Source organism: Herpailurus yagouaroundi, unplaced genomic scaffold (genome assembly GCF_014898765.1).
Source record: "Herpailurus yagouaroundi ecotype Mexico unplaced genomic scaffold, PumYag 180, whole genome shotgun sequence".
In the NCBI taxonomy this organism is placed as follows: domain Eukaryota; kingdom Metazoa; phylum Chordata; class Mammalia; order Carnivora; family Felidae; genus Herpailurus; species Herpailurus yagouaroundi.
Genome location: NW_024412411.1, coordinates 6,841,875 through 6,869,551, shown reverse-complemented (window position 1 = coordinate 6,869,551; position 27,677 = coordinate 6,841,875). Strand labels below are relative to the sequence as shown.

At 39.5% G+C, this 27,677-nt stretch overlaps 1 protein-coding gene and 1 long non-coding RNA gene across 17 annotated transcripts in view; one reads left to right on the top strand and one right to left on the bottom strand.

Annotated features, from left to right (window-relative positions):
* The window catches only part of LOC121039330 (uncharacterized), a 38,508-nt gene extending 16,837 nt beyond the window's left edge, over positions 1–21,671 (top strand). For 5 of the 16 annotated variants that reach the window (XR_005794705.1, XR_005794702.1, XR_005794701.1 and 2 more), the window contains exons 2-4: positions 11,176–11,238; positions 20,282–20,473; positions 21,466–21,671. Coding sequence is in view for 1 of the 16 variants with exons in the window: in XM_040489457.1 (XP_040345391.1) it covers positions 14,630–15,033; positions 20,282–20,473; positions 21,466–21,478 (609 nt within the window). In the remaining 15 variants the exon portion in view is untranslated. Of the gene's footprint in view, positions 1–11,175; positions 11,239–12,635; positions 13,660–14,191; positions 15,034–16,091; positions 17,002–18,234; positions 19,274–19,294; positions 19,387–20,281; positions 20,622–21,465 lie in introns of those variants that run through there. The other 11 variants (XR_005794706.1, XR_005794699.1, XR_005794704.1 and 8 more) reach the window with 8 other exon arrangements.
* Positions 957–22,648, bottom strand: LOC121039334 (uncharacterized). Its single transcript, XR_005794716.1, has 3 exons — positions 22,584–22,648; positions 1,222–1,406; positions 957–1,093 (listed from the first exon to the last, which is right to left on the bottom strand). It is a non-coding gene; the product is annotated as an uncharacterized LOC121039334 (long non-coding RNA).
* Positions 22,649–27,677: the final 5,029 nt, after the last annotated feature.

Below are 27,677 nucleotides of genomic sequence, written 5' to 3'. Positions count from 1 at the left end.
TATCTCCCTCTCTCTCTGCCCTTCCCCCACTCGCGCTCTGTCTCTCTCTCTCTCAAAAATAAATGTTTGAAAAATTAAAAAAATAAAATTATATCTAACAAATGTATAGCCCATCTCAGTGAAGTATTTCCTGATTATTTTCCATTAATATAATCTCTCCCTCCTTTGGTCTTCTTAGAATTTTATTTGTACCTTTTCTTGGTACAAATAAAATTTGTATTTTTTAAATTTTATATGACCTTGGATAATAATGACCTGTGTACTTCATTATATTTATGCCTCTGAGACTATATCATTTTCAGGGTACATCTGAGTCTTATTAATCTGAGAAGCCCCCCGCCCCCAGCAACTGCTCTATTTCCATAAAGCTCAGCACATTGTCCTCCTCATGACAGGGGCCAATAGATATTTGTTGGGTTGAATTGGGGTAAAGGCTGTTGTAGACTTTCTGTTATAGCAAAGGAAATAGACATCTTATGGATGATAGTTTTTTGCTGGATGTTGCCAGTACTTTTGATAGTGACCTAATAAATAAAACCAGATTGCTATGTTTGTTTGATAACCTAACCTGGGGAAATATGTGAGCTCAACAGCTGCTGTAATATTAATGTTTAATATCCTTTTCATCTTCTAATTTGACAGTTTTCTACCTGGTCCTGTTTTCCCTTTCTCATATCTAATTGTTATTCATGCCTCCTTTTTATTCCCTTTCTCATTACATCATGTTGAATTCTCAGAAAAATAGAACACATGTTTTAAGGATCCAAATCCAAATGAAGAGTTGACTTAAATAGACTTTCTCCTATTCAATTTACCAATTTAGCATCTATATCTTAGTGCAAATTCTCTAGATCATAAAGCCTGGGGTCAAGATGAAAGTGCTGATTCTTGTGTTTATGTGTGGGAGGGGTAGGTATAAGCTCAGGAGAGTAAAAATGAAGGAGAAAGTCAAACAGTTCAGTGTGATGTGTTACCATGATGGCACTACTTTCGACAAGCCATGATGAGAAACAGCAGGTGACTTCAGTAGATTCCTTGAGCCACAGAGCTTCTCTGCCATGGCCATAGGGAGCGATCCCAACCTTGATGTAGTCTGCAGAAGGGGAAAATGAGAAAAATGATCTGTCTACCTCACTTCCATCTCTAATGAGAGATTTGTCAAGCTTTCCCTACAAGAAGGTAACTCTCTTGTACTTTTATGCAACTTCTATGGTGCATTACTTGGTCCATTGACACCAGCTACAGAAGCAAGATTTCATGCTCTGTGGTATGACATTTCATCTTGTCTGAGAGTGAGGAGAAACCAGTGCAGATGAGAGGTTGTGCAGGTCATGCAGTTCTGGGGCTTCTATTCTGACTCCAGGGAACCCAGCAGAGGCAGCAGCAGCCCAGCAGGTGAGAGGTGCCTTTGGGAAGAAGGAAGCAGACGAGGGGAGTAAAGTTGTGTGCCATACATAGCCCACTTCTTCCTTCTTCCATCTCTTAAAATGAGTCATTGTTTGTGGTTTCGTTTTCAGTCTTCTTGTGTTCTCATGCTCTACAATTAACTGTTTTCTACACACTAGTAATCACCAAGTTGATATTTATAGCCCAGATCTTTCTGCTCCAGATCCATGTATATGATGACTTACCTGTCAATACGTGGGTGTTCCACTCAGGACCTGAGGATGTCAGGAGTTCTTCCTTTATCCTCTCCTCCAACTCCTACCAAACCCGCTTTTCTTCTTGTAGCCCTGTCTTGATAAATGTCACCAAACCAAGAACCTAGCAGTTCTCCTAAATTCCTTTCTTCACTTCAGACTTCATACTCAAGGAGCTAATATTGATCTTTTTTTTAAACACCTCTCAGAACCAGACCTCTTCTCTGTTTTCACTACTGTTGTTTTATTTGAGAACTGTAATTGCTTCCTAAATATCCTCTCTGCCTTTGACCTTGCCTCTTTTCAATCCATTTTCCAAACTAAACCTGCAGTTATAATTTTAAAAGGCAAATCACCATGACCAAACAGGGCTTAATCCATGGATATAAGAAAAGTTCAGTGGTAAAAGTTACCTATTTATATAATTTATGAAATCAATGTAAAATAGATTATGTATTGATCAATGATTTCTAGGAGAAAAATCATATGATCATCTTAACAGAATGCTAAAAAGTTTGATAAAAATCAACATAAATTTTTGGTTTAAGAAAATCTTAATTAACATGTTAATATGTTAAGGAATATTGCTCTCAAACCAACAGCATATTATACCTAGCAATAAAACATTACAAGCATTTCCATTAAAGGTAATAATTTGACTGTCATTACCATTATTTAAGATTATTCTGAAGTGTCAATCGATGCAATAATGAGAAAAAGAGGTGAGGGAGGTATAAATACTTGATAGGAACAGACAAAATTATCATTATTTGAAGATTGTATGGTTCCTTGAAAAACTGTTAAAATGAACAAGAGAGTTCAGAAAATTCGGCAATTATTATTATTTTTTAATTTAATTTTTTATTTTTAAAAATTTACACCCAAATTAGTTAGCGTATAGTGCAACAATGATTTCAGGAGTAGATTCCTTAATGCCCCTTACCCTATTAGCCCATCCCCCCTCCCACAACCCCTCCAGTAACCCTCAGTTTGTTCTCCACATTTATGAGTCTCTTCTGTTTTGTCCCCCCCCCCACCGTTTTTATATTATTTTTGTTTCCCTTCCCTTATGTTCATCTGTTTTGTCTCTTAAAATCCTCATAGGAGTGAAGTCATGTGATTTTTGTCTTTCTCTGACTGACTAATTTCGCTTAGCATAATACCCTCCAGTTCCATCCACATAGTTGCAAATGGCAAGATTTCATTCTTTTTGATTGCCGAGTAATAATCTTTACTTTACATCTTCTTTATCCATTTATCCATCAATGGACATGGACATTTGGGCTCTTTCCATACTTTGGCTATTGTTGATAGTGCTGCTATAAACATGGGGGTGTATGTGTCCCTTTGAAACAGCACACCTGTATCCTGTGGATAAATGCCTAGTAGTGCAATTGTGCTGGGTTGTAGGGTAGTTCTATTTTTAATTTTTGGGGGAACCTCCATACTGTTTTCCAGAGTACCTGCACCAGCTTGCAAGAAAATTCGGCAATTATGACAGAAATATTTAAAAACTAATACATATATCAGCAATAATTAGTTAAGAAAAACAATGGAATGAAGAACCCATATAACATGGTAATAAAAAAATCAAAGCACCTAGTAATAAACTTAATTATAAATATGCATATCTATAAAACTTTACCATGAATCTAAAAGGAGATTTGAATAAAAGGAGAGACATTATACTGTGTTGAAAGATTTAATATTGTAAAGATATTAATTTTCTTCAGGCTAAGCCTATTATTAACAAAATCCCAATGAAAATAACTTGTTTTAATGTGAAATAAATCTATTTAAAAATTTATTTTGAAAAATGTTTGCACTAGTTTTCGGTGAGTCAGAATGCTCTACTGCCTTTTCCTTAAGAAAGGATTGAAGTCCTCCCCTGGTCTGCACCCTTCCTCCCCTGGGGGTCCTAGCTTGTGTTTGCATGACTTCCCAGCTCCCAGGATCATGCGTTGAGAGGGACACACTAGCTGTAAACCTCGGGGGTAACTCTCCAGTCATGATGCAGACTTTAGAATGTCCTGTTTAAGATACAAAGTAAATGTTTTGAACGAAAACAAAAGAGAGAGAAGAAAAAAAAAAAGGGAAAAAGTAAGAAAGTCAAGCCCATCTTTAGGAAAATAATGCCAAAAAAGTCTTTTCCTACCAGATATTAAGGTGAACCAGCCAGATACAATAAATAAAACATCACTAGCTAAAAATCACACTTCAGAAATGCATCCAAATACATGTAAGGATTTAGTACATTAAAAAGCCTGTGCCTCCTATCGGTGGGGGGTGTTAAGATAACTGTATCATTATGAAAACAAATCCAAATTCACAGTACATGAAGAAAAATTCCAGAAGGATTAAAAATTGTAATTTAAGAAGGAGAAAGTACAGGTGAATGTCAACAAAACTTCAGAGTAAGGAATGACTTTCTAAACATGAGACTAAAAGCAGAGCTCATAAAGGATGATAGATGTGGTTGTATAAAAATGTGAGTCTTTTACAGCAAAATTCACCATAAACTAAATTAAAAGACAGATGGTATAGGAAATATCCTTTTTTTAAAAAAAATTTACATCCAAGTTAGTTAGCATATAGTGCAACAATGATTTCAGGAGTAGATTCCTTAACGTCCCTTACCCATTTAGCCCATCCCCCCCCCCCCACAACCCCTCTAGTAACCCTCTGTTTGTTCTTCATATTTAAGAGTCTCTTATGTTTTTGTCTCCCTCCCTGTTTTTTATATTATTTTTGCTTCACTTCCCTTATGTTCCTCTGTTTTGTATCTTAAATTACTCATAGGAGTGAAGTCATATGATATTTGTCTTTCTTCAACTGACTAATTTCACTTACCATAATACCCTCTAGTTCCATCCACACAGTTGCAAATGGCAAGATTTCATTCTTTTTGATTGCAGAGTAATACTCCATTGTGTGTGTGTGTGTGTGTGTGTGTGTGTGTGTGTGTGTGTGTGTGTATATACACACCACATCTTCTTTATCCATTCATCCATCGATGGACATTTGGGCTCTTTCCATACTTTGGCTATTGTTGATAGTGGTGCTATAAACATTGGAGTGCATGTGCCCTTTCGAAACAGCATACCTGTATCCCTTGGATTAAATGCCTAGTAGTGCAATTGCTGGGTGGTAGGGTAGTTCTATTTTTAGTTTTTTGAGGAACCTCCATATTGTTTTCCAGAGTGCTGCACCAGTTTGCATTCCCACCAGCTGTGCAAAAGTGATCATCTCTCTCCACATCCTCGCCAACATCTGTTGTTGCCTCAGTTGTTAATGTTAGCCATTCTGACAGGTGTGAGGTAGTATCTCATTGTGGTTTTGATTTGTATTTCCCCGATGATGGGTGATGTGGAGCATTTTTTCATGTGTCGGTTGGCCATCTGGATGTTTTCTTTGGAGAAGTGTCTATGCATGTCATTTGCCCATTTCTTCACTGGATTCTTTGTTTTTTGGGTGTTGAGTTTGATAAGTGCTTTATAGATTTTGGATACTAACCCTTTATCAGATATGTCGTTTGCAAATATCTTCTCCCATTCCTTCGGTTTCCTTTTAGTTTTGCTGATTGTTTCCTTTGCTGTGCCAAAGTTTTTATTTTGACGAGGTCCCAATAGTTCATTTTTGCTTTTCCCTTGCCTTTGGAGGCATATTGAGTAAGAGTTGCTGCGGCCGAGGTCAAAAGGTTTTTCCTGCTTTCTCCTCTAGGATTTTGATGGCTTCTTGTCTTACATTTAGGTCTTTCATCCATTTTAAGTTTATTTTTGTGTATGGTGTAAGAAAGTGGTCCAGGTTCATTTTTATGCATGTCGCTGTCCAGTTTTCCCAGCACCACTTGCTGAAGAGACTGTCTTTATTCCAATGGATATTCTTTCCTGCTTTGTCAAAGATTAGTTGGCCATATGTTTGTGGGTTCGTTTCTGGGTTCTCTATTCTGTTCCATTGATCTGAGTGTCTGTTTTTGTGCCGTATAGGAAATATCCTTAACCAAAGGTTCAGATCCTTAACGTTCAAAGAACCTCCAAATCAATTAGTGAAAAATGAAACTGTATAATTGACCACAAAAGGTATTTTACACAAGAAAAATAAATCTCAAATGGCTAATAAACTAAAAAAGTTCAACTCTACTATTAGTCAAAGAAATGAAAATTAAAACCACACACAAAAAAATAAGGATAAATATATGCACTATTAACAAGGGTTAATAGATTCAAGCACTTTCAAACATTACTGGGTTCATCAACTCATACAGTCCTTGTAGAGGATATATAAAATCCATAAGGCAATGCTACTACTAGGAATGTATAACAAATAAATAATTAAGGGTACATATCCATGTATATAATAAGGATATATATGCCCTTAATAATCTTTAATATATAACAGGGCACTGTCTATAATAATAAAGCATTGGAAACAACTTAAGTGTCCAAAAATAAGGAATGTATGCAGCCATTTCAAACAATATAGAAGAATAGGAACAACAACAAAAAAAGAAACCTAAGGAAAGATATTTAAGATAAGAAAGTGATAATGGAAATGCAGCCAGTAGGGGGGAAGTATTAGCTGGACAACCTGGCACTAGAGTTCTGATAGGGAGGGACTGTTTTGACTTAGCAGAATAACTTAGGAGCTCTTTGCAGTTTGGAGCAAAGCCAAAAGAGCCTTGAATTCCCTTGTGCAAAAGGGAAAGGGAATTGGAAATGAGTGCTTGGGAGTCTACATCTAGAGGAGATTGAAAAAGGTAGGAAGGGAGGGAAGCTGGCAGCTGGTCCTGTCATAGTGCCACATGGAGGGATGGCCTATGATAAGAATGACTAAGGGACTCAGAACTCCTCTCTGAAACTCAGTTTCAAGTTGTTCCCCAAGTTGTGCTTCAATACAAGCTATCCTCTGTTTGCCCCCAAATCTTTTAAAAATATTTGCTAATATACCACCTTGTTTAGACCATATTTGGAGGAAAGAAGGGATTGGAGAAGTGTAGAATGGACAATGTGCCCAAGAGGTGAAATAAGGGGCAAAGATCAAGGCAGAAAATCAGTGCTAGAGGTTGTCAAAGGGAGCACACCCCCACCTCCATCTGTAACCTCCCCAGAACTCTCAGAGATATTGGAAGGGAGTTGAGTTCCATGTCATTCATAGGATAGGGGTTTGAGCAGAATTCTTTTACATCTCAAAAGTTGGGGAGGGGAGACTCCAGAAGGTTAGAGGACCCTGTAAAGTACATGGAAGATTGGGGTGGGAAAATTCACACACACTCACACATGCAAAAACTGCTGAGAAGGATACACAGCCTACAAAACGATGCTGAGATTATCAGCAATATTTATTTTCTTCTTTTAGTCATCTGTATTCTGATTCTTCTGTAATGAATCCATATTACTTGTGTAATTTTTAGAAATAAAAATGTACTGAGGTAGAGAGCTGATTGGTGGTAGCCAGGGCTGGGGAGAGGGGGTAATGGGGAGTGCCTGGTTAATGGCTATGGGTTTCCTGTTGGGTAATGAAAGAGTTTTAGATCTAACAGAAGTAGGGGTTGTATGACACTGTGAATGTGCCAAATGCCACTGAGTTGTTCACTTTAAAAAGATTAATTTTATGTGACGTGAATTTGACTTAAATAGAGAAAAAAGAAAAAACATCTATAGAGGCAAAAATATACAACATGAATCAGACTCTGTCACTCTTCTGCTTAAAATCCTTCAGGGACATCCTAACTCTTTAACATGGCAGACAAGGCTCTTCCTGCCCTGGCCCTGCCCCTGCTCCACCACAGCCACCCTTCCCCATCAACCTTACTCTCTAGCCATGCAAAACTGTGTGCCCTTCTCTGAAGGAACCTATTCTTTCCTGCCTCCATGCCTTTGTATGGATTTTCTTTTCCTGGAATGCCCTTCCCTTAGTTACTTTCCACTCATCCTTCAAAACTCAACATCTCCTTTGAGAAGATTTCCCTGATTCCGTAGTCAGGGGGTGCCTCCTCCCTGTAACCCAAGAATCTTTGGGACATTGCCCAATTTTTTTTCAGTTTATTTATTTATTTTGTGGGGGGGAGGGAGGTACAGAGAGAGGGGGAGAAAAAGAGAGAATCCCAAGCAGTCTCCACACTGTCAGCACAGAGCTTGACTCCAGGCTTGAACTCACAAACTGTGAGATCATGACCTGAGCCAAAATCAAGAGTCAGATGCTTAACCAACTGAGCCATCCCGGGGCCCCATGGGCCATTTCCCAATTTCATCGGTGTAGGGGACTGTGAACCCTTGAAGGACAGGGCCTGAGACTTTCCTCTCTTTAGCCTCAGAACCTGGCACAGGACAGAAGCCATGATAAATGTGAAATGAATAAGAATAGACTTAGTCATTGAAAGTGACCCTAGGCATGAAATTGAAAATGATCTAGAGATGTTTAACTGGCTTACTGTGACATTTGTCACAGAAGAATGGGAGATTTTTTCTTTTTCTTCTTACTTTTTATGAATTATTTAGGAATTGAAGCATAGATCAAAATTCCAAATAAAATGTCAATATAAATAGCAAAATGGTCCCAGATGGGGCTTAGATGTTTGCAGAATGCCGGTGGTCTCAGGAAAATAAAACTTAATTGTGTGACTCTAAACCCCTAATGAAATAATGGGTCTAGGCAAAAACCATCAATGGGTGCTAATTTTATTAGGTGGAAGGTTGATGTGGAATTTCATAATGTATGTGTCAGGCTGACACCGCTGAACCCCTGTTCAACCTTAGCATTATTGAAAGTGGGACAGCCAGACACTAACTGCCTCCTAATAAAATGCAGTAGGAAGTATGCATCACCACTTTAGAAAAAATCTTGCCCAAAGGATCAAAACTGATTTAATGTCTTGAATCACCAGTTTGTGAGAAATATAAAGGATAGAGAAGCCTGTTAAATGACACCATAAAGATCTAAGAAATCAAATCAAGAAGATGGGAAATTCCACAAGACAAAGGACTCCATTTCTTCAATAAATGAGTCATAGTAAGCAAAAGAAGAGGGAAACCATAGATTCAAGGAGATAAAGATTCAACTGATATAAATTTGAATAACCACAAGAAGATATTTTTGAGACAATCTGGGAAAATTTACATTGATTGGGTATTGATAGTATTTTATAAAATAATTTTTTGTTGTTTATTTTTGAGATAGCATGAGCAGGGGAAGGGCAGGGAGAGAGAAAGAGAGGGACAGAGGATCCAAAGCAGGCTCTGCACTGGCAATAACAAGCCCAATGTGGGGCTTCAACCCCAGAACCGTGAGGTCATCACTTGAGCTGAAGTCGATCGCTCAACTGACTAAGCCACCCAGATGCCCTGGCTATTGATAATATTAAGGAATGATTGTTAACTTTATGTGTGATAATGATATTTATCACATCATCATGTTTTTAAAAACTTTCTTATTTTTAGAGATTGAAGTATTTATGGTGAGATGATATGATGTCTTGAATTGGCATTAAAAACATTCCTAAAAAATATATGTTGGGGGTAGATGAAACAATGACACAGAATATTAATAATTGTTGCTTCTGGATGATAATGAGCACATGGATTCATTATACTATCCTTCCCTCTTTTGTGTATTAAAGAATAAACTTAACATTCAGCATCCATGTGGCACTGTTAATAAGCCCATCTACTGAGTCAGGACTATGTCATACTAAATGGCATTGTTGGACCAAAGGGAATGTCTTGGACCTTGAAGTAAAAAAAAACCCTGGGTTCAAATTCTAGCGCTGCTACTTACTAGCCCTGTCACCTTGAGCAAATTATTCACTTCTCAGAATTTGCTTGCTCATCTGTAAAGGGGGATAATATTACCTACTTCAGAAAGTTGGAGGAGCAAGTAAGATGATATATAAAGTGTCTAGCACTTGCCCAGCTCAGAATAAACACTCTGTAAGTGTTAACTACCTTGTATTAATCCAGCTATTTATTTCCTTTCTTGTTTTCTGAAACATAAATTTAAATAATTCCAAAGTTGATGAAGTGAAAAGTGAAATCCCCCCAATTTCACTCTCCAGAGGAAGGAACTACCATTGACAGTTTGTTGCTGGTTTCTCTCCAGACTTTTTCTTTATATCTGTAAATATATAAAAGTACATTCATCCCTATACATATGGTGTGGGTTATTTTTAAACAAAAATGAAATCATGTATTACATATTGTTCTGCAATTTACTTTTTCCACATTGCAATATTCAGCGTGTCTTTTTGTCAGTTCATGTGGCTCTGTACATGTGATTCAGTAAGTAATGCCGTTCATATGCATTTGCTCCCAGGTGTGAGCATTCCTGTGAACTAGAATCCTACAGCAGAATTGTTAGGTCAAGGGCACGTGTAGTGTATCTATCTTCATAGTACCCAAAATGGTTCTACTGCCCCTCCACAAGTTATTGACTTACTTTCATATTAAGACCTATTGTCTATACATTTTTAAGTTGCATGCTGGGAGGTACTGCCCTTACTGGTACCACTTATTTCTCAACAGGCACTGAAAATGTTTCAGAGGATAAATGTGTTGGATTAGCAAAAATCAGCCTCATGGAAAATAGCCGGGCTCCATTCTGCTATTTGTTCCCGTTAGAGGATAATGTGCTGCATGCTGTTTTCAAGGCTGAATGTAGCGGTGGATTGGATAAAATAAATGGGAGTCCTAGTTTTCTTTGTGAAAAGCCAGTGAAGATTATGTGAGGCAGGATCCTGAAAGAAAGCAGGGAATAAAAGCTCCTCTCAAAAGAGGTCCCAGCGGATGGCAGCTGTGAAAAGGTGGATGAGTAAAGAAAGAGGAAGTAAATCCTGCCTCAGTTCCCTGGGAAGTTCAAGATCTCACTTTTCCCTTCCGTTGTTCTAGTGACTTAGAGAGGACAATTCCAGAGAAAGATGGTTTTGAGAAGAAAAGAAATCCAAATGGAATTCAATTTGGTCTTACTTATGTAAGAGCACCTGTCATGTGGTGTACAATAGTCCCAGGCAGAACTCCCAAGAAAGACCACTTTGTAAACCACCCTGCTGCTGTGGGGAGGTCAACAATTGTCCTTTGTCCTTGCAGCCCTCCCATCACCCCACTATGGAATTGCTGGTCCAAACCGCTGCAGTAAGGTTTGGGCGAGGAGAAATTATTCCATTGTCTTTTAGAAATTAGATCAATAAGAGTGATGTCATTCATGATTTCCTTGGGTTCTGGCTGTTCCTGGTGTAGGAAATCATGTGCTGCCCCTTTGCTGCATATATTTCTCTAGACCCACAGGCAATATGGGCACATAGAAAATGACCCCATGTCAAGTGAGAATTTAAAGTTCCAAAAATCTTAACTTTTTTTTTTTTAGGTGAAGTAAAATCAACATTTAGTATAGTGATTTCTAAAATAATACATGTAAAAACAAATAAGTAAATGTCTTAGTCTCTTTTGCACCTGGGGATAGTTTTTTAATCTAGGTTATTAATTCAATAAAACATGGATTTGTATTTGACCTTTAAAACATTTTTTCTCTTTGATTTCTTTTTTAGCCCTGGATCAAATTCTTCTGCCGATCCATAGACAGGCGACCACAACAAATAACCAGTTTGCAAGTGAGTTTTAACATAGATATCTCCTTGATTTTTCTTTGACAGTTACCTTTAATTATTTCAGTAAATATTTAATGTCCCAGGTATACCGTCCTAGGTGCTAAGGATAAAGCAGAAGAAAACAACAAAAATTCTTGCCCTTGAGGGTTTACATGCTAGTGGGGGAAGATTCATTCATTCATTTACTCATTTGTTGAACAAGTGTTTATTGATTTTTTTTTTAGTGTTTACTTTTATTTATTTTTTGAGACAGAGAGAGCAAGTGTGTATGCAAGTGGGAGAAGGGCAGAGAGAGAGAGATGGAGAGAGAGAATCCCAACCTGGCTCCACACTCAGTGCAGAGCCCAATATGAGGCTCAATCTCACAACCGTGAGATCATGACCTGAGCTGAAATCAAGAGTCAGATGCTTAATTGACTGAGCCATCCAGGCGCCCCACATTTATTGATCCTCTAATATGACTAAAGCCTTAGGCCACACATTGTGCCTAAACAGGATTTTATCTCTGCCCTCAGAATACAGTGGGAAAAATAAGACATGTGTCCATTTTTCCCTGCTGCTCCCCATATACAAAGAGTACGGAAGAGTGGTTCAAAGGTGGTTTCTCAGAGGTGACAAGTAAGATGATACTGGAAGAACAAACTGATGAGGGGAAAAGACAGTCCAGGTGATGAGTAGTGATGAGACAGAGTGGGCCACAAGGCCCAGGACAGCTGAGGAGGTCAATGAATGCTGTTTAATGAATGACTGAAACTCCTCCAGGGGAACGTGAACTCTGAGAGGCAAGAGTTCTGGGAACTGCAAGTCCTTTCCTGTGGCTGGAATTTAAAGTGTGTAGGGATGATGGGCAGGAGATAGGGCTTGGGGAAAGAGGCAGGATCTGGATGTGAGGTAGGCCTGGCTAAGGAGCTTTGTTCCGATGACAGTTAGAAAATTCATGGGGGGGTGCCTGGGTGGCTCAGTTGGTTATGTGTCCAACTTCGGCTCAGGTCAAGATCTCATGGTCCGTGGATTCAAGCCCCACATTGGGCTCTGTGCTGATAGCTCAAAGCCTGGAGCCTGCTTCAGATTCTGTGTCTCTCTCTTTCTTTGCCTCTCCCCCACTTGTGGTCTGTCTCTCTCTCTCTCTCTCTCTCTCAAAAATAAATAAATGTTTTTTAAAAAACTTAAAGAAAAAAAGAAAATTCATGGATCATTTTAAATAGCATTATGACATGGTCTGGTTGTGTTTTATTCTTTTCTTAAGAAAAGTGTATTTTTAAAGCTTTATTTTTAAACAGTATTTTAAAAAATGATATATGTCTATTTTAGATGAACCTTTAGGGACTTTTTGTGTGAGCAATGATTTCATTATACTATTTCTGTAACTGGTACATTGCACATCTCTTTCTGCATCACAGTGGAAGAACCTTTCTCTCTCATTGGATTTGACACACAGAAGGCTCTCAGTAAAGATTTGCTGTTGTGAAATTCCACTCATGCTGGCAAGGGGCAGCTGGCTTAGATGAGGCCATGATCTGCCCCAAATATGCCACCCTGAGACACTGAAGCTTCACCACCTATCTGGGAATATTTAACAATTGCTTACTGCCACGTCATTGCCACTATATATATTTTTTTTATCTCTTTCTAACATTTTTACCATGGGAAAATTCAAATATTAATGTATAGGAAAGTAGAAAGGATAATATAATACACCCTCATGTTCCCATCACCCAACATCAACAATTAACAACTCATAGCAGCCCATCTCATCTCATTTATATCCTTATCTTTCCCTGACCACTGCATTATTTTGAAGTAAATCCCAGACACCATATCTTTTCATGTGTCTCTAAAAGATAAGAGCTTTTTTAGAAACATATCCACAATTATTACAACTAACAAAATAATTATTCTTTGTTGTCATCAAATATACAGTATTCAAATTCCAATTGTCTCTCTTTTATTTAAATTGGCTTATTGAATCATGATCTGCACAAGGTCCACGTTTGTATGGAGTGGTGTTTCCTAAGCCTCTTTCAATCAACAGGTTCCCCTCTTTCCTTCCTTCCTTCCTTCCTTCCTTCCTTCCTTCCTTCCTTCCTTCACCTTGCTAGCTGTTTATTTAACCTTAGGCTAAGTTGAAAACAACACTTTAAGGGTGCCATTTTCCTTCCTGCTCCCTTCATTGGTTTTTTTTTTTTAACCCCTGACAATTTTTGAGATAAAGAATTGTATCCCATTATTGCAAAATATTCTTTGAATTCGCAAAGTATATCTAATGTTGCCTGGTTGTTTCTAGCCTGCCAGCTTTATTCAAGTGCCAAGTGCATACTGATCATGCCATATACACAAATGAATTCTAGAAAATATAATGTTGAACATATTTTTAGAAAGGGAAAATGTTATCTAAACAGAAAAACAGTGGAGGATATTACAAAGAAAAATATCAATAGTGGGGTGCCTGGGTGGCTTAGTTGGTTAAACTTCCAACTCTTGGTCATGATCTCGTGGTTTATAAGATCAAGCCCCACGTTGTGCTCTGTGCTGACAGTGTGGGGTCTGCTTGGGATTCTCTGTCTCCTGTCTCCTTCTCTCTCTGATCCTCCCCTGCTTGCTCGCTCTCTTTCTCTAAATAAAAAAATAAACACTTTAAAAAGAAAAGTATCAATAGAATTAAATATATGCTAAATTAGAATTTTTTGGCCAACAAACACAAAATGGAAGGGCAAATGATGAGCTGAAAGGATAGTTGCCCTCTATGAGAGATATCAAGTTTGTAGCCTTAAACCATGTGATTGGGTCCAAATGGGTCCACTTACAAGATTACCCCAAATCCTGATTCTCTAGATCCCATCTTCCAGATTATCTGAAAGTTATGTTTTTCCACCCCCCCTCAGGATCCCCTGCCCCAATTATTCACTTAGAGGTGAGGGTGAGATTCTTACATTTAGTGCCTTTGTTCTATCTGTTGGTCTCAACATCCTGCTGCCCTATGGACCCCAGGAGCTATGCTGGGCCTCTGCTGACCTCATCTCTACCACCTGTTCCTTCCCTCCAGCAATCAGGAAAACACCCTTTACTTCTTATGACTGCTGATTTTCAAAGGAGTTTCCTGCAGAAGAGCTGCAGGGCCCCTAATGACCCAGTTCTTTTCATTATGCCATAGTCCCTTCTCCCAGAACTCACAAGCACGGTTGAAGTCAGAGGATGATCAGGCCCCTGTGGTACCTAAAACGTACCTAGCCTGACTCCCAGCATCTGCTGCATAAAGTATTTCCTGGCTACAAGGAAGGAAGCGGATGCTGACAAGATTAAGCAAAAAAGGAGTCTGTTCAAAGAACATTGGGCTGCTCATAAAATTGTTGCAAAGACTGGAGGAAACAATCTTCGAAGAAAATCACCCAAAACCATGCAGCTCAACTGGCCTAATGAGAAAACTAAGGATGTTGCCCCATCACCACTCAGCAACTACCTGCTGCCAGGAGCTCAGTTTGACTGTCACCACTGCTGCCAAAGGCATCTAGCTTCTTCTGCATCAGGAACTCAACCTTACAGACCATCCTGTCCCCCCAACCACATGGCTCTGCTGCCACCCTCGCCAGCAAGAGGAGTGCATTATTCATCTTTTCCCCCTCCAAGCCCCCTTCCCCACCAGAATCCCACACAAGTGCATCTGACTGGAGGAGCGCAAGTCACATTCCTGTGTTCTTGCTGCAAAAGAGCAGGAGAGGGAAGGAAGATTCTGTCTTCTAACTTGGTGGAACTTAAAAGGGAAAATCCTGCTAACATCAGAAAGGTATTCAAAATCAAAAGGTATTTGCTTGGTACCCAAAGACCAGGACAGATGTCCACCAGAATGAATGACTTAGGCTGGGTATGATGGGGTGGTTTCTCTGAGATAGAGTGGTCTTACATTTACTGATTAAAATATGGACTGGGTTAAATATGAAATGACATGCAAGGTTATTCATGGAGGCATTATTTGTAATAACAAAAGATTGGAAACTATTCAAATGTCCAGTAATAGAGATTTGGTTGAATAAAAATCATGGTACATCAATACATGCATGGAAGATAATGCAGCTGAAAATAAAGGAGGAGGCATGATCTTTAGAATGTAAGTAAGTGAAAAAAACAAGTGGAGAATAATATGCATAATAGTTAATTTTTCCGTAAGAAAGGTTGGGGATATATATGTAGGAATATGGGAATATATATATGGCTCAGCCATAGAAATTACCATTTTTTCTGGTAAAATGGTTCATTATTGGCAATTTCATACAATTCAATATAATATAGGGTGGAGGAGACATGGGTGAATAAGAGATTCTGCAAATACATTATGTATTTCTTACATTGGAATCATATAGATGTGTTTTACACATTCAAAACATTAAATTTAAAATGAACTCATACGATTTTAAGACAAACTGAAAACAGTGTACCTGTTTATCAAGTTAATGATGTAGCTGCATAGAGAAGACAATTATTTGAAATGATTTCAAGTGATACTACAATAGAGTATATTTGTTGTATGTACATTGTGGAATATATTTTAAGGGTAAAAAAATCTAATGCTTCATTCTACAGTTACATTGCTAGTAGTAGTCTTTGTGTTAGCATTTTGAAACTATTTTTATATAGTATAGTATATAGCAATAAATTATGTTAATGTTATTAGGAACCAAGATTTACAGTGTAAGAGAAGTAAAATGTAAAATCAAGCATTAATATAAATATTAATGTTAAATTTGAATTAGAAATGTAATATTAGGAATAATTAGAAATAACAGTAGAAATATTAAAAATTTGGTATTAGAAATATGGTTTTTATTTTTTTCAAAAATATATCCTATTTCTGTGCTTTTCAGAAGGGCCTAGAAGGATTAAAAACCCATGGACAATGAACAACCTGTGGTGTCCAGATTGTGGTCCCTAAATAACCTTTCCCATTTAAAGGACCCGGGACTTCTTGGATGGCTGATTCCAAGTCTGGGACAGTGCATGTACAAGATGAGGCAGGAACACCTTGCTGAGCCAAAAACTGAAGTTATCAAAGATCGGTGGGTTATATGGAAAGAACTCAAGAGCCCACAAGAAGGGGCCCCAATTGACCAAAAATGGGATAATTTAAGAATCTAAAAAAGTAGTGGTTGAATTTTATGGGAATGCATAGAATATATAAAAGCCTACTGAGTTCGTGGGGGAGGAAGAGTGCCAAAACAGACAAATTAACAAACTCATTGGATGCCATTGGTGGTAACTAGGTCACAATTCTGACTTTGAAAAATGGCAACTTAAGGGAAAAGAGTAAGCATTATGCTGCCTTTCCAATTAAATCTACATTTCAGGGTGACCAAATAGCTCTCTGAGGGCTATCAATGAGGAAGAGTTCTTCTTTACAGACAATTCCCAGCCAATAAGTGCAGAAGGAATGATGGAATTAGAAAAACCATCACTTTGCAATCCTAATGATATAACTGATTAAGGCAAAGATCAATAATGGATGAAAGCATTGGATGAAAAGCTTATGGAGAACTTTACAATGGAGAGATTTGGTTGACATCACCTGAATCTGCTGATCAATCTTTAGCAAGAGTAGGACAGCCAGATAACATGCACTTCTTGAGATGTCCCTTATGGGAAAAAAAAAGAACGTGAATCCAATAGGGCTTTTAGAACTAACCTCCGCTTACGTGAAATAAAGGAGGTAGAGGCTCAGATTTAAGTGCTGCTGCGAGGACATGAATGGATAAACTCAAAATATGAGATGTTCTTTTTTTTTTTTTTTTTAGAGAGAGACAGAGCATGAGCTGGGAGGGGCAGAGAGAGAGAGACACACAGAAGCCAAAACAGGCTCCAGTCTCCAGGCTGCCAGCACAGAGCCTGATGCAGGGCTCAAACCCACGAACTGTGAGATAATGACCTGAGCCAAAGCCAGATACTTAGCTGACTGAGCCACCGAGGTGCCACCAGAATATGAGATTCCATAAAACAACTGAACATCAAGTCAATGGCATGAAGAAAAAAATGGTGGGGCAAAGTGGGGAGAGACTATTCTAAATTTTAAGACACTCGAACATAACCATCAAATGCAATGTGTGTACCTCATCTGGATCCTGAGTCTAAAAAAACCAACAATAACGAAGATATTTCTTCAGTATCAGAGAACTGTGAAAATGGTCTAAGAATTAGATGATATCAAGGAATTGTTACTTTTGTTAGGTGTGTTACTGGCATCATGGTTATATAAGAAAATATTCGTATATTTTAGAGATGCAAAATGAAACATCGATAGACAAAATTACATGAGGTCTGGGATTTGCTTTAAATTTTTTTTAATGTTTTATTTAGTTTTGAGAGAGCGAGAGAGAGAATAAGTGGGAGGGGGCAGAGAGAGAGGGAGACACAGAATCTGCAAAGCAGGCTCCAGGCTCTGAGCTGTCAGCACACAGCCTGATGTGGGGCTCAAACTCATGAACCCGAGATCATGACCTGAGCCAAAGTTGGACGCTTAACCGACTGAGCCACACAGGCACCCCTAGGATTTGCTTTAAAAATGGTTCCACAGTAGGGAACCTGGCTGGCTCAGTTGGAAGAGCATGCAACCCTTGCTCTCAGGGCTGAGAGTTCAAGCCACACATTGTGCATGGAGCCTACTTTATTTAAAAAAATTTGTTTTTAATTTATTATGAGAGAGACAGAGAGAAGGTGTGCAGGGGAGGAGCAGAGAGAGAGAGGAAGAAAGAGAATCCCAAGCAGGCTCCGTGAGGTCAGGGTTCGAACCCACAAAACAGATCATGACCAGAGTCAGTCGCTCAACCAATGGAACCATCCAGGCCCCCATAGGGCTTAATTTAAATAAATAAAAAAAAAAAACAAATAAAATGCTTCTGCAGAAAAAGGAGAAGGATAGACAAAGCAAGTGTTGTCAAATCCTAATAACTGCTGAATCTGAGTAATGGGTATATACTATTCTTTTTAATTTTTTTTTTTTTTTGAAATTTTCCATAGTGAAAAGATAATGGAGACAGGCAAAATAGAAATCAATTCAGCCTGATCTTTGTATACCGATGGAGCACATACGTGGAAAAGTTATGGCAAAAGAGATTGACTTGCGGTCACTATCAGAGTGAAGGGGGAGTCACAAGCACCTGTGATGTCAGCGATCACGCCTTGAATGATGTGACCTTGGCAGGAGGACGGGCTGTTGGTGGGTTTAACAATTCTTTCTCACGTCTCCTTTTTCCTAACACCTGAGGTGGCATCTCAGCACATCCAAGTAGAGTGCAGAGCAGTGTGCAATGTTCTTTTGCATCCAAAAAATGCTAATCACACGATATCTTTGCTAATTCACTGGGGAATAATTTTGGGTTCCATAAGTACATCTTAAGATTTAAATGGAACTGGGAAGAATTTAACAAGAATTTAACATGTTGATTCTGTACGGATTGCCCCTCATCCCACCTCTCCTGACACTTCCTCTGTGATCATCCTGTTTGAGTAAGGGTGCTGGGTGAGGGAAGAAGAAACATTTTTTTTAGAGGAAGGATTACAAAAATTGGGGATGCAACCACAGCCAAGTGTGTGACCCCTCTGCATTCCAGAATGTGGGGCAGGTGGATATCATCAATTGACCAGCCCTCTTGCCCACTGGACTTGGCTTCTTGCCACACTACTCCAGGCAGCACCATATGGATGAAGTCTTCCTACTTGAAACGTCTTCAGACTGAATTGTAAAGCATTTGCCTCGCTGCTTTTTAATTTCTACAGTGGAACAAACAAGAAGAAAAATATCTTGAATAGAAACTCAAGGAATTTGGATTAGATTAGATGTGAAGAACAGCCTCACGTGAGGAAGCTGAAATGTGGAATAATTACGGCACTTAGAAAGATTATGATACTTTTTCTAAAACATCTAGTAAAACTGGACAGATTCTAATTGTCTGGGATGGTCCAGGAATGATGAAGTTGACAACATGTTGTCTTTTGGCCTGTGTCAGGGCATCTAGCATTTTTGCCTGCCCAGCATCTTTTTCCCATCCTCCTTCTAACAGAAAATTCTTTCCTTTAGAGGAATGTACTTTTGGGAAGGAGCTGCTGCTTCCCTTCTACATTTGGTTTTAACTGTGCCCGAAGCAAGATTCAGTCCTGGAGAATTTAAATGTGAGCAACAGGGGTGCCTGGCTGGTTTAGTGGGTAAAGTGTGTGACTCTTGATCTTGGGTTTGTAAGTTCAAGCCTTATGTTGGGTATAGAGATTACTTAAAAATATAATGTTAAAAAAATAGATACATAGACAAATAAGTAAATAAGAACAACAATAAATTGCCTCCTCCTCCCCCTTCGTTTGGATTGTGCTAATGTCATTTCCAAGGAAAGAAAGTCTTGATTAGCATGGCATGTGAGATGCTTCATTCATTCCATTAACATTTATTAAGCTGTTGCAGTCTTTTTGACACCCTGGATATACAGAAAGGAAAGACAACCTTTATTTCAAGGTGTTCACAGTTAAAGAGACAGTTACGATACAGTAGTTACATAATAGATGACATAGTACTTAATAGTTCCAAGCACTATTTTAAACATTTTGCATATACTAACATTAAATTCTTAAAACAACCCTTTGAGATAGGTTCTGTTACTTTTTTCATTTTTGGCACAGGGAAAGTGAGGCACAGAGAGGTTAAAGGAAATTGCCCACATTTACCCAGTTCAGGAGCTGAAGACCTGGGATTTAAACCAGGGTAGCCTGGGTTTTAACCACCACATTCTAGAGCTTTATTATCCCTAAGGATCAATGTTGGAATTATCCTGGAGAAAAATCAATAATAATGGCTACCATTCAGTAAGTGCTTCCTATGTACCCAGGTGCATTTCTGCCTTAACACATGAAGGCTTTTGAAAGATTTAATGCAGCAAAGATTAGGAGCCTCAGGGAACTGAGGCTCAGAGAGGTTAAGTGACTTGCAGAGATCACCCAGCGAAATGGCAAAGGGTGAATTTGGTCCGGTCATGTTCACTTACAAAGCCTTTGCTCTTTCTGTCACATTTCCCTCAAGGACCTTACCTTCCAGCTTTTCCACCAGAGGACGCTGTTCCGGGTCTGCACATGGTCATCTTCTTGTAGCTTCACATGGTGAGGAGAGAGAGGAAGCAAGCCCTATCTTGTCTCTTCTTATCTCAGATGCTTATGACTGGCTGCCACTGACTGGGAAAGAGAATCTACACTGGGAATCGTCTAACATCAGAGAGTAGGTCATATTTTGCTCCCAACAGTACTCTTGTAATTTGCGTATATACCTTGCAACCTGACTCCTGAGAATATATCTGCTCAGTGGGGGAGAGATTAAGAAGCTCTGTGTAAGTGTTCCTTTGGGAAAATAAAAAGGATGTTATTTATTTATTATTGTGGCAGCCATTCAAATGTTGAAGGAGGAGAAACTTGCTTTTGTTCTGCTTCCTGCCTTCAGGCCAAACATGTGAATAAGGCTCTTGGATAAGGTATGTGTCAGGTGTCCTGAAGACCAAGTGCCTATTTCATTAGAAGACCAGGCATTGGAGGCGGTATTTTGGTGGGAGATTTTCTGTGATCCACAGTAGGCACTTTTGTCTAGCAATACCACCCCCAATATAGAAGAGGCTCTGATGCACCTTCATGGAACTAACTCGGGATTAACTTCCAGAAAATTTATCAGCTAAGGCACACTTGGGAACTCCTGCATGCAAAGTTTATGGGTGCTTACTAAGCACTTTAGGTAGATCAACTAATTAAGTCCTTACAACAACACCATTTACAAGTGAGAAAAATGTGGCACTAGAAAAGAAAGAACTGCCAATGGAGTTATAGATGTTTATCAGGAGGCAGTGATGGTTGCTAACAAACCCATTTCTTCTAGGCACATATGGTATCATTTAATTAAATAAAGTGTAAAGCTGTGAAATAGAAGTGTAGAAAGTTGAAATATTATTTCTATGAAAACTAGGTTGAATGTTTTGGGAAGACCTGAGAAAGGTGTTCCCTCCAAAAGTGCTATTGAATTAGGTATGAGCAAGACCACGCTCTTTCCTGTCTCCATGACTGTGCCTGTCACAGCTGATTAGAAGGTCTTTCTCACCTTTTCCTCCTCCGAATGCATCCTCCAGGATGACGTCTTCTTCTTGTTCTTCTTCTTCTTCTTGTTCTTCTTCTTCTTCTTCTTCTCCTTCTTTTTTGGTTTAAACAACAAAAATTTATTTTTCACAGTTCAGGAGACTGAGAAGTCCAAGACCAAGGTGCTGGCTGACTTTGCTCATAGTGAAGACCCTGTTCCTGGTCTGCACATGGCCGTCTTCTCCTTGTAGCTTCACATGGTGAGGAGAGAGAGGAAGCAAGCCCTCTCTTGTCTCTTCTTATAAAGACGCTCATCTTAAAGAAGATGTGGTGTTACTCGGCAATCAAAAAGAATGAAATCTTGCCTTTTGCAACTACATGGATGGAACTGGAGGGTATTATGCTAAGTGAAATTAGAGAAAGACAAATATCATATGACTTCACTCATATGAGGACTGTAAGAGACAAAAACAGATGAACGTAAGGGAAGGGAAGCAAAAATAATATAAAAACAGGGAGGGGGACAAAACAGAAGAGACCCATAAATATGGAGAACAAACTGAGGGTTACTGGAGGGGTTGTGGGAGGGGGGATGGGCTAAATGGGTAAGGGGCACTAAGGAATCTACTCCTGAAATCATTGTTGCACTATATGCTAACTAATTTGAACGTAAATTAAAAAAAATTTTTTTTTTAAATTAAAAAACAAAAGAAAGACGCTCATCTTATCGTGAGGGCTCCACCCTGACAACCTAATTACTTCCCAAAGCCTCCATCTCTAAATATCATCACATTGGTGATTAGGGGTTCAATGATTTTGGGGGTACATAAACCCAATAGCATAGGTCAAAATAAACTTGGCAACTGAAGTCAAGTCATTGCAAAGTCTTTATATAGTTATTGTCTCAGTCACCAGGTCACTTTTAACAGCTCTCTCCCCATGCCACACTAGGATAGTGAATTGACCATTTAGCCCTTTGATGACTGAAGAAATGTTGTAGGCCTTTACCTCCTCACTTTATTCTTCCTCTCACCACGTCCATTGCTTCCTTTCACCCACATGCCACCCCTCTACCAAAACCCTTGATTCTGAAACCTCATATGGCATTTAAGTTTCACTCCAAAATGAAAATTCTCTAAAAAACTTCTTTGTATTCTGTCATTTGAGGTCCTGCCCTTTCTCACTGTCCTCCAAGATGACCTCTTCTAAGAAGCCTTCTCTGGTAGCCTGAGTTTTACCAGTTTGGCTACTCATAATGGCAAGTTACTTACTCTCTCTGAGTCTTGGGAGTCTGCATCACTGAAATGGAGATAAGATTATCTACCTTGCAGGTCTGCCATGGGGATTAAGTGAGATGATGCTTGTAAAGTTACTCAACAAATGGTAATCATTGTGATGTGCTTGGTCCCATGCTAGGGCCTACAGAGCAGATGAACGAGACAGCCCCTCCCGCAAGAAGCTGCAGATGAGCACATGACTGTCTGCCTGCTTTTGGCTTCAATTGCCCTGTAGTGAGCTGAAGCAGATTTTCACAAATATAAATGGAGACTTTTCTAGATGTTTTTAGACACCGACACCATTATGTCATCCAAGTTCTCAGTTAGCATTTGAATAATGCATCCTGAAGGCCTGAAGGGCATCACCACAGAGCCTTTCCAGATATGACTTTCTTATACTTCCTCACAAAATGATTTGTCCTGATGCTTAAAGGGCCATCAGAATGGCTTTAAGGGAAATAGGTTGTGATTCATGGAAGCCACATGGAGAAGACTCTGGAATCTTTTCTCGCTGAGTTCAAATCATGGCTCTACTGGCTATTTGACTCCAGAACAGTTATACAATGGCTCTGAGTATCAATTTTCTCATCAGAAAAGTGGGAATAATAATTCTTATTTCATAAGAGGGTAAACAAGCAGACTAAGATGAAGCGTCAAATGTTCGGTACAGTGCTTGGCAGATAGTCCATACCTAATTCATGTTAGTTTCCTAATAGGTGAATTTAAGTAGGTAGGAATGTAGTGGGTGCACATCTAAACTGTGAGCTGAGGGACTTCAAGCAGACCTTCTTCAGTGGTTTCTTTGTGCCACTGTCACAAAGACTGTGGTCTGGGCAGCCCATGGGTCTGACCTTGCGCTTGGTCTCTTTCCAGTTTTCCAGTAGAAATGACTAATAATCAAATTATTATTCCATTATTTAAGTTGTGGGTTTCTCTTGAGTGAGGTAATCAGCTTCTGGGAGCCTCCATTTCTCTGTTTATAGCAGCTTGCAGATGCAAGAGCCTTGCAAGAAACAATGAAAGGAATAGAACTAATGAAATGCATCTGAGGCAGCACGGATACTCATAGGTACCTGATGAAATGTGGCTACTAATATCATAGCAGGAGACCTTCTTTTTGAAGTATAGTTGGGCCAGTTGATTCAAAAAGTTGATTCAGGCAGGAAATATTAAAAAAAAAAAAATCCTTCACCATGCCCTACCAGTACCACTAAGATCATCAAACCTGTTAATTTCATCCCTCATGGTAGCTCCCATCCCCACTCCTGGCCTGTATGGTAGATGTGAGTCACCACCTCCAAAGGCTACAAATACTGCTCCAGGCATAAATTTTGACTTGCAACTTTGCAGGCTTTCCTGCTCACAGAGACCACATACGTGACCATAGGCTGAAGTCGGAGGAGAAGGGAGTGGGGGTGGCCCTCACCATGGACCACAGAAGAGGAAGATGTGGAGAAATCTGAAAGGAGGAGGTGGTTGGGGAGAACTGGAGGGAGGTGGAACCATGAAGTGGGAGCTACTTCCGTGGCCAGCTGTTCCTCATGCAGCAGGGCATCGCGGCCTGCAGAACTGGGCTGGTCCTGAGCACCTGGTTTGGAATGAGCACTTTTGCCCTGGAGGCCTTGGCAAGATTTCTTTCCCCATCCGACCCTTCCCATGTTGGCAACATTGACTCTTGTAAGTCCCAGAATGTGGGGTGAAGGGATGTGGCTTCCTGGAGAGGTTATGGTGTCCTGAAGGGAAACGGAAACCCCTTGTCTCCTTGTCAAAGTAATACTGAACTGAACCAGTTTGGCCTTGCCTCCATGTTGGGATGGCTGGGGAACACCCCACTATGTTAAGCATATTGTAAATTATAAACTCTATTGATTTAGGGCTCTGTGTTTCTTTTTTCTTTTCTTTTTTAAGTTTATTTATTTATTTTGAGAGAGACAGAGAGAACGTGAAGGGGGGGGTGCAGAGAGAGAGAGGGAGAGAGAGAATCCCAAACAGGCTCTGCGTTGTCAGCAGCCCCCCAATGGAGGGCTCGATCTCCCAAAACTGTAAGATCATGACCTGAGCCGAAATTGAGAATAGGATGCTCAACCGACTGAGCCATCTAGGTGCCCTGTAGAGCTCTGTGTTTTTGAGTCAAACTGGAGCCTACCTCCACTCTGAACTGGAACCATACAGTTAAGGCAAGATCCACCTGCTCATATTATAATCAAACACACACTTCTGATTTAGTTGTTCTTGCAGTTTAAAATTAGACGTTGTTGTCAGAAAAAAAAAAAAAAAAGAAAGAAAGCAGCTGTGTTTCAGTGCTATTCAGATCTGTGACTGACCCAGTTTTCAAAAATTAAAAATGTGGCATTGGTATTCATCACATCTTTGCGCCTTGCTCACATTCTTAAGATGAGCATTGAGAAGTGTTTTCTGAGCTGTGAGGCTATGGAAAAGAAAGGGCCTTGACCAGCCCTCCAGCAAAATTCCAGAGGTCCAGATCTTGCTGAGATTTACCTTCCCATGCTGAAAGGAAGATGGCAAAAGAGACCTCTCCGAAGGGTAACCAGGAAAACCGTAAAAACCAAAATAATCATGGAATTGTTTATGCTAATGTTCTCAATATTTTTGCCACCACTACCCTCATGATAGAAGAGAGCTACAGAGTTGAAACCTTACTCAACCCTCCCCTCCCATCCCTGTGTGCAGAGGATCTGGCTGCCAGGATCCTCCCCCAAGCCTTGTGAGAACGTTGGTGGTTTATTCTAAAGATACCAAATGAATTAGGACTGTCCTCTGTGTCTGGTCTTTAGGATTTCCAGAGTGCCTGGTTATCTGCGTGCTTGTTATATAAAGCACAGCTCTCTGCCTTCCCCAGTGGGAGTTACAGGCGGCTCCCCTCTTGTCCCATACTCAAGCATGTGTACACCATCAAATATGAGCGGACATTTAAGGAAAACAGTAAAGACAAGATAAACTAACAGAAACAAGTAGTAACACTAGAGGAAGTCAAGATAACTCAGGGGGAACAAACAAACAAAAAACTAAGGAAATGCATTTAAAAGAATCATCTGGGGCGCCTGGCTGGCTCAGTTGGTAGGTATCTGACTTCGGCTCAGGTCATGATCTCATGGTTTGTGAGTTCAAGCCCTGTGTCAAGCTCTATGCTGACAGCTCAGAGCCTGGCACCTGCTTTGGATTCTGTGTCTCCCTCTCTCTCTGCCCTTCCCCTGCTCGAACTCTGTCTCTGTCTCTCTCTCAAAAATCAGTAAACATTAATAGAATCATTTGGGGGTGCCTGGGTGGCTCAGTGGCTTGTGTGTCCAACTCCTGATTTCAGCTCAGGTCATGATCTCAGGGTTTGTGGGGTGAAGGCCATGTTGGGGTCTGTGCTGACAGCACAAAAGCTGCTTGACTCTCTCTCTGCCCCTCTTCAGTGTCCTCTCTCTCTCTCTCTCTCTCAAAATAAGTAAATAAACTAAAGAAAAGAAAAGAATCATCTAATTAGTATGCTCATAAAAGATGGTGCATCCACAAAATAAGAGCAGGTTGTTATGAAAAAGCAAAAACTCAGAGTACAAAATGAAGGCTTTCCTAAAGGTGACAACAGTCCTAGTAGTTTCTATGACATCACCTAAAATGATCTGTGAAGCAAAAAGGAAGTTTCCTAAACTATCAACTGCAAAAAGAATTTTGATTCAACCACAAGGGACTGAATTATCTTTCTATGCTCTCCTTTGCAAATGATATTACAAAATCGTTATCCTATGAAGAGGGCTATCAAAAAGTAAGCAGCTAAAAGTTATAGTGAGAAAAAAGCATATAGAGGTGCGTCATGTGGTGAATTAATAACAAGCTTTGCTTTTCTCTGGCTGTGAGCCTTCTAAAAGTTGTGCTGTGCTATAATTTCTTTTCTTACTCTGAATAAAAATGTACCGTCAGCTATAATTCTGTATTCATAGTTTAATATCCTTTTTTTTCATGTGTGTGTTGCCAAAGCGAGTGCAATATTCTTTTTTTCAGGCCCCACAAAACCTGCATGTGCCCCTGGCAGTGAGCTCCATGGCCTGTGGATAGAACCAAGAAGGTGGCAAATGAACTGCAGAAGGATGTATGTATACTCTCAGATTGCAATTCAGATACCATCAAACCTATGGCTCACACTATTTATTGTGTATAGCTACATGTACAGGTAGTAAAAGTGTGAAAACATACACTAGAAGATACACACCATTTGTGAGAATAGTGGCCTTGGGGTCTGGGGTACTCTACTTTGTACTTATTTTCTGAAGCAAGAATGAAAAAATGTTATCACATTTGAGCGATGGATACATGGATATGCTATTATTCCCAGTGATTTTTCTCTTTTCTATTTATTCATTTTTTAAATTTTTTGATGTTTTTATTTGTTTTTGAGACAGAGAGAAAACATGAGCTGGGGAGGGGCAGAGAGAGAGGGAGATTGGAAGTGAAGCAGGCTGTGCACTGACAGCAGAGAGCCCAATGCAGGGCTCAAACTCACACCTCATGAGTGATGAGATCATGACCTGAGCTGAAGTCAGATGCTTAGCTGACTGAGCCACACAGGCTCCCCTCTCTCTTCTATTTAAATTGTACAGTTGTAAAGTCAGATTCCCTCCAAATTTGGGGGAAATTGTCAAACAGTCTTCTGGCGTCCTGTATTTCTCATGACACATTTTGTCAGTCAGATGGCATCCTTTGTGGGTGACCTGTTTTCCTCTCTTTATCCTTGTGGTGCTACTCTTTCGTGACAATCTGTCAGCCTGTAGACGAGTCCCTCATCATGCTGGGCTTTTGCGAACTTTCCAAACTGAGAACCCTGATCCTTTAGCTCCAAGTATTTCTATTCTATTAGTTCTCTGTCAATTTTATCCTTGCCTTTTCTGTTCTCTTGCTGGAACTCCTGTTAGTCAAATGGTAGACTTTCTATTTTTGCCTCACATTTTATGTAGGCATTTCCCCCTATTTTATGGAAGGTTTCTTTTACCATCTTATAACACTTTTATTAAATTTTTGGCAATTATATTTTTAACTCCCAAGACTTTTTACCTTTTTCATAACATCCTGTTTTTATTTTGTAGATGC